The following is a 7143-nucleotide window of genomic DNA, read 5'->3' on the forward strand; positions in this document are numbered from 1 at the left end:
AAACTTATTGAAGAGAATTCTTGACTTACACATCGATTTATCTAGCAAATGCCATCAAGAAATTTCCATCTTTCCAAATCAGAAACTGCTACACCCATTAAGCCAGAGAAAACAAGACATTGAGATGAAAATACGGAAGGAAAGCTCTCATTAAAGCAAACAAAACAAGAAGTCGTGTTCATTGTCTGATTGACTGCCGAAGGGCAAATTGAGCGGGGGCACTTGTCCTAAGAGGGTTGTCGCGGTACTTCCGTTAATTCCCCGTCAGACAATGCAAGGTACGAGCCTTTATTGAGTATGCAATTTGAGGTGTATTATCTAACTGTAGCATTGCTGTTCGTTATATTCCAGTCCACCACCGTAGCTTAATGGAAAAGCTCCCGAAAGGGGTGATGGGGGTCCGATTCCTCCTGGTGGTTATGTGTTATTTTTGTGGCAGGGAATTTCAACGGACGTCCGGATTTGACGACTTTTCGAATTGGATTGTCGGTTTTGAAACACCAAGCCTTCAAGGAACATTGTTCTTCCGTCCATTTTACCTATTCGTGCCCAAGATCTATATTCCAGCCTTTGGACCGCTATATGGACGATCAATTATGGCTAGACCTACAACACGTCCTCGGAAAGATCGTCAGAGGCGTAGATTTTCGGCGACAAGTCGTCGTACTGTACGTGAACGCCAAGGAAGTGTTGATTCTGCCGAGTTGGATGATATCAACCCTAGCCAATTGCGAACCTTGCTGCAACAAGGCCCCGAGGATCTTCACGGTATGACTACTTTGGTGACTACTCCCTTGGCCTCTTCGGCTTTACCAGCCCCGTCTGACAGCTCTACCAGGGTGAACACGGTAGGAACATCGAGAGCGCGAGATGGAGACACGAAAAGATATTTTCAAGGCTACGAGTATACACGTGCAAATTCAACATCGGTCAAGATCACTTATCGATGCAGCTTTTACCGACCTTCAAAACGCTGTCCTGGCACTCTTGTCTTCTATGCGAATACGATGACGTTTGATGTGGACAATATGGTTTCTCATACGTGTCGTAGTGGCACGTCTCGTGGCCAACCAGTGATGATTCCGGCTATATCTGTCACAGAGGAGATGAAGGCTTTCGTCGACAGTCTTATCGAGGAGGACATGGTGGCCAAGGCAATATGGACAGGAACCTACACAAAATTTTACTCGGCTTCTGCACGTGTCGTACGCGGGCTTTCACACAAGCTAGTGTTCAATCGTGTTTCCAATGCCAGAGCCTCAGCCTACGGCTCCAATGTCTTAGCTTTGCTGGAAAGTCCAGCTCTAGCCAGTCAAGCATGATATCGTCGGGTTTCTGCAATTTCACAATACATGGCACGATGATAACAAGGCAAAAGAAGGGAAACCTGGAATCGAACGATTGATAGGGTGGGCGCATCCAGAATTGCGCAACTTACTTCGTTACGATGGAGTTCATTTGTTTGTCGACGGCACCTTTCGGTGCGTTCCCAAAACGTATCATCAGTTCGTTACTTTGATGATGTTTGATCCACTTACCGATTTGTTTTTACCTATATTTTTTTACGCTGGCAACAAACAAAACGGAGGGTCTGTACGTGAAAATGTTCAAGTGCATTGAATTCGCGGTCGGAAAGCAGCCCAATCCTGTGGACGTAGTGTGTAACTTTGAAGCTGCTCTAATAAACGCGATCCAGGATCAGTATCCGTCTACACGCCTTATTGGATGCTTGTTTCATTTTAAACAGGCGTGTAGACGGAAAATGAAAGAGTATGCGATTCCAGACGAGGAAGTAGGTGTGGCAATGACTTTCGGAGTTCTAGATATGCTGACAGTAATCCTACCCGGTAAGATAGCTGTGCAAGGAGTTGCGTGGGTGAAAGCAAAGATTAAAACAAGACTGGATGCAAAAGACCTGCCATACTCGCGGAACAAGTGGAAACAGTTTGGCGTTATTTCACGAGAACGTGGGTCGACATGTATCCACCCGATCTCTGGAATATCCATGGTGTTCAGAGGAAGATAGTAAACCGGACCAACAATCCCCTCGAGAGAGTTCATCGTGAACTAAACGCGAGAATGAAGCCTCATCCAAATCTCGATCGTTTTGTTCGAGTTATCGAAGAAATGGCGCGTGAATACGTGGTACTTCGCAGAAGTATCATCACAGGTGATGCTACAGCTCCCGTGCGGTCGAATTTGCGCTTTCCTAGGGCAGTTGCCTTACCAGATATGGAAAATGAAGAAGACTCTGACAGTGAACCCGATATTGTAGATGTTATTGAGGTGTTTCAGGATGATGCTAGCTCAGGTCTCTCAGACGACGAACTAGGCATATTGTACAACACTTCACTTGACTATGAAGAGGAGGAAAAGTGTGAGTGATACGTGTTGTGGTTGACCAGACATTAGTATCATCGGTCTAATACATAAATTGCATTTACTCTGTATTCTCTACATGACCAAGCGATTTGGTCACGTGGTCTAACTTGCTATTAATGGTGTGACCAAAGTTGTTTTTGACCACCAATATTGATTACCGACGCCAGTCGAGTCAACATCTCGAAAGTGCTTGGTGTCAGAGTAAGTGGCGAAGGATGCTCGAAAATTCAGCATGCGTTAAGTTTAACGGAGGCTTTTGCATCCAATTGATCCGCCTATTGATACCAATACCTCCCATGCTTTTGCACTGTTTCTGTTCTTGCGTCCACCATTTAATGAAGCACTACGTAGTTTCGAGATAATGCAATTGGTGTGCGAATAGGAGAAATCTCCAGCTGGACCAGTGCACAATGAGTGTACTGTCAAATCGTGCCGAGGCTACATGCTTCTTAGTGAGCCACGATTGGAAAAACTCCGAGAACAGCGAGACTTTGCAGCAACTAAAATAAATTCGTTTAGAGGTTAGCATCTTATCGCGTTGCTTGTAAACGTTTCATGGGCTTCGCTTATCTTTCGAACTCAAATGTTCTTGCTGGCCCTGGCATATACCGTTTCGAAATGACGCAACATTTGGAATTTGGAACCCAATTCCTCACTTTTCTCGATTGTGTCCATCATTTTCGCTTTGTGGTTGAATCCAGCTTCTTGAGTTCCTCGATCCCGAACTTGCGGGAAAAGCCCAGCGCCTTGCGTAGCTCCTTGGGAGTAATTTCCGCGTCAAGAATCTTCTGCAGTTTAGCTTTTTGTTAAATAAGTTCCTTAGCCTTTGTCACTTTCTCGTCGTCGACCACTTTCTTTACAGCATTGACGAGTGTGCCGAATCCCACCCTCTCTTCCTCTTTACTCGAGTATCCTCGCAGAAGTCGGCCTTCGACAGAATCCATAAAGTTGGCACTAGTCTGTTTCACCAATAACGGAGGTTCACGGACCAGATTCGTCTCATCGGGGACCGCTACCACCATGGCAGCATTGTGGAGTATTCCCAGTACAAAGAGTAGCAAAATAAGTCGAGCGCATAGCTGACAACAAGTCGTGGAGCGAGAAATTTGTCGAATGACATATAGTTGTGGTCTGGCATTTCTATACGGTGTTCTGACCGATGTCTCTGCACTCCCTACGAAACACAGTCTTTTTGGTAGCAAATCATATGCACCCATACATTTTTGGGTTGTGTTTTATTTATTTATTAAAATTATTGATGAGCAGAATGGACGAGATAACCAGCTATTAACGTCAACGCTCACTTTGCACCACCGATACTGTACTAGCACGAACTTGTTTAGTCTGGGAGCTACTACAACAGCACTCCAGGATTGAGTTTGGTAGTGTAAACCCAATCCTGGAGTACAAGGAATGACTTCATCGCCAAGAAATCAAAACGAAGTTGAGCATCAAACTACACAGCAATTGGGCCCATGCCGGCAAGAATAAAACAACACAAGATTCGAAGTTCTTTTAGGCTCACTCACCTACATCAATTCCATGACTTTATCGTTTCTAGTAAGCATAAATAGGGATCTACAGGAATGTGTCAGCTCAGCACCATTGGTTGGGATCCGAATCTGTGAAGACTAGATAGCTAAATTTCAGTGCTTCTTCGAGCTAAGTACAGCTTTGTGTACTTAGTACGAAATTAGCCTTACTCCTTTTTGGAATAAGTTCAAAATGTGCGCTAGACGCGTACACCGTTTCCAGTCCACACCAGAACGATATCTAGAATGCACGGCTGTAGCCGTGAAAATGATTTTGGGTTGGTCATTTTTCATGTTAATTTGGGGCCACTAGACCAAAAAAAGATATTTGCTTTAGCGCAATCAGGATTCAATCTCGAATGCAGCCGGATAGTGGTAAATTGGTTTGATATCGGTAGACACTAGGTTGTGAGAGGAGTGACGTGTGATATAAGTAATGTTTTTACATGCAGTTACGTAAAACTCGCTGTTGGTGCTGATACGGCGCGTCCAGGGACCGTTTTGTTACTGTTGAGCGGCGATAGCGCCGTTTGTACCAGACGACACCACGGCGACAACTGGCGGTTCTCGGGTAGGCCGGATTCATACCTGTATCCTCCAGTGGGGCCTAGACGCGGACAGTGCTGGCGTGATGCAGGAGCGACGAGGACGCGTGCCTTCGCGCGCCAACCGAGGATACAGCAGCAGCGCTGAATGGCGGCACAGGCCGCCATGATCGACTGGACGAAGGCACGCGGCAGTAACAGTCCTTGGAGGTGGCTTGCAGGACGAAGGTTCTGGAGCTGGAGCTGTGGTCTCGAGCGCTGCCGGTAAGGACAGCTTTGAACTCTAACTCTAATCTCACTTCACATTTGACCTTTTCGAGCCCATTTGCCATAGTTACCCGCGATTCTTACGCCAAAGTTCTGTGGATTTATCCAGAGTCCAACCCAGGGTTGTAAAAACATTATAATTCTCTGATTACCAGTACCTAGTCTCAACTCGATATAGATACATTATCGTTGTCTATGTATTGGTTTCGAAATATACACCAACCTTTTGGATATTTATGTTAGGTGACACATCCGGAGGAGTTTACATATATATAGAATTCCTCGCAACTTTTGTGTTACATTCGTAGTTCATGCGATCCATCGTGAGCCCATCGGAATTGACAGCCATCCATCAATCGCCATAGCGAAGTTGAGATCCATTTACCAGCTTTACCTCGCATTATTGGGGCTGCAAAGCGGTTCACTGAGGCGTTAAGCGCCTACAGCAGGGTGTGGCGCCGAGCGTAAAACAAAACTGCTTCCAACATGCTTAAGCCGCAGTATTAATGCGTGGCTTCAAGCCGCTAACGTTGTCATGACCACACTTTCTATTACACATCAATAACTGTCCAGAACAATTATGAATTATATTGAATTGGGTTGGTCGATGCCTTAGCGCTGCGTGAGATTCCCATTACAGTTTCATCCTGCTCGCTGCGTGCGACGTCTTCGTGTCAGCACACACCTTTTTTTTTATTATTATCCTTCTAATCCTTATTTCCAGATAATTTAATTTCTTATGATGTAGAACAAAGGATAGCTCGCTAGTAACTGTGTGTTCCGCGTTTGCTTCCCGCTGAATTACCAAAACAGAAAGATGGACAGGATCCACCTTTCAGCTGTTCCCATTTGGATGAATTGCGGAACAGGTCCTGCATCTACATACTAGTTTGCTCCAACATTGGCTGACTCATTTATCCGGAGGCTAGTTATAATATTAACAAGGATATATTTATTAGATCCCCTGTGACGGAGACTACATCACTAGCTGCATTGTAGTCGGCTGTAGTTCTCTGTATGTCCGTTGCTTCGTGATTATTGGGATCGCAATATAAAACTACGCACAATACAAACCACACATAGCAACAGAGCAATCGTTTGCATATGACTCTTTTCAACGGGGTTACGCGCAAGTAGCTACATGTAACCACTTGGTTTTGTGGGTAAAATGAGTGAGCCTCCTCTCCGTCGGCTCGTCCAAGTCAACACTGTCGTCACGGCTTGATGTATCGTCGAGGAGCCGTCGAAAGTGTCTTGTCTTGGTGGACGGCAAGGAGCTGGGCGTATGGTCACCGGCACACGGATACTAAATACTGTAGCACCTATGCGGAGTTCGAGGAGGAGCTTAGGCAAGCGTTTCAGCCTCCTTGTACTTGTAAACGACGCACATCCGACGCATATCATGCCATCGACAATATTGCGAGTAGGTCGTTAATTCGAGAATTAAGTAACTACGGCGATGCAAGCTTCATTACACTTGACTACGTTACTGGATTCATCCATTTAGAATTGAAAGCAGTGTCAAAGTCAACAATATATTTGAAAGGTGAGTTATCTATCACGTTCGTGGCTTGTTCGAGACCAGTTTACAATCGCCAACTGCCATGACTTGTAACGCTTACCTGGCATCAATGCGGTAGCAGCTGTAACCAAACTCAAAACTTGTCCAGGGCACTCCAAAGGTTTCAAGGGATAGGACCATCTAGTCGACGTCAGGACGGATTGAGTAAACTTTGTAACCAACACGTCGTTCTCTTATGCCACACAATATCTTTTCAATCGGTTTCGGAGGTGAAACGCGGACACAACGATCGGTCCCGAGCTGGTTGAATTCAGGTTAGCCTAGAAGGTCACTTACAGGACACTACGTAATCTCCATGGTCCTCACTTAGAGAAGTTGAATCGTCCATTATATTTAGCAGACTCGCGTGGTACGGGTGATGATATCAGCGAAAGCGAACTTCGCGAGGTTTGTTTTGACGCTAGTTTTAACACGCGAGAAAGGAACTGTGCATGAGTTCCTCGACAATTTTGTGTGATTTGGGGGACATGTCGTCAGATGATGAAGGTATTATAGTTTGTGGGCTAGCTTGAATAGAAGTTAAAAGTTTCACACGAATTCTTGCACCTTTGATTCGTTGGTCTTTAAGTTGACTTCGGTTTTTGCTGATATTACGGCAAGCAATGAACCACCAATGATACCAAACAAACGATTCCAAGGGTTTTATCAGTTGGACGATGCTCAACTCTCTTCAGTCCTATCATAACGGAGCGTAGACTTGAGTTTACATCAATCCAAAATAAAGTCACTGTCGTGAACCTACAGGTGCTGCAGAGGTGCACATACCCGTGTGGTAAGCGCTTAAGAAATTTGGAGAATGTGAGACGGATGGAAATGAACCAATCAGCTGCGAGGG

The 7143-nt window shown here is 45.3% G+C and overlaps 4 protein-coding genes across 4 annotated transcripts; 2 read left to right on the top strand and 2 right to left on the bottom strand.

Moving 5' to 3' along the window:
- Positions 1-596: 596 nt before the first annotated feature.
- PPTG_19061 (hypothetical protein) lies at positions 597-1322 on the top strand (the record flags this gene model as incomplete). Its single annotated transcript, XM_008917369.1, has 1 exon — positions 597-1322. The coding sequence occupies one exon, from the start codon at positions 597-599 to the stop codon at positions 1320-1322; it is 726 nt and encodes a 241-aa protein (XP_008915617.1).
- A 757-nt stretch (positions 1323-2079) lies between these two features.
- On the top strand, positions 2080-2385 carry PPTG_19062 (hypothetical protein; the record flags this gene model as incomplete). The annotated part of the gene is made up of 1 exon (XM_008917370.1): positions 2080-2385. The coding sequence occupies one exon, from the start codon at positions 2080-2082 to the stop codon at positions 2383-2385; it is 306 nt and encodes a 101-aa protein (XP_008915618.1).
- A 671-nt stretch (positions 2386-3056) lies between these two features.
- On the bottom strand, positions 3057-3404 carry PPTG_19063 (hypothetical protein; the record flags this gene model as incomplete). Its single annotated transcript, XM_008917371.1, has 2 exons — positions 3057-3170; positions 3243-3404. The coding sequence occupies 2 exons, from the start codon at positions 3402-3404 to the stop codon at positions 3057-3059; spliced, it is 276 nt and encodes a 91-aa protein (XP_008915619.1).
- A 624-nt stretch (positions 3405-4028) lies between these two features.
- PPTG_24494 (hypothetical protein) lies at positions 4029-4627 on the bottom strand (the record flags this gene model as incomplete). Its single annotated transcript, XM_008917393.1, has 2 exons — positions 4029-4044; positions 4503-4627. 2 exons carry the CDS (start codon positions 4625-4627, stop codon positions 4029-4031), a joined length of 141 nt encoding a protein of 46 aa, XP_008915641.1.
- Positions 4628-7143: the final 2516 nt, after the last annotated feature.

This window comes from Phytophthora parasitica (assembly GCF_000247585.1).
Source record: "Phytophthora parasitica INRA-310 unplaced genomic scaffold supercont2.100, whole genome shotgun sequence".
NCBI classification, from domain to species: Eukaryota; Oomycota; class Peronosporomycetes; order Peronosporales; family Peronosporaceae; genus Phytophthora; species Phytophthora nicotianae.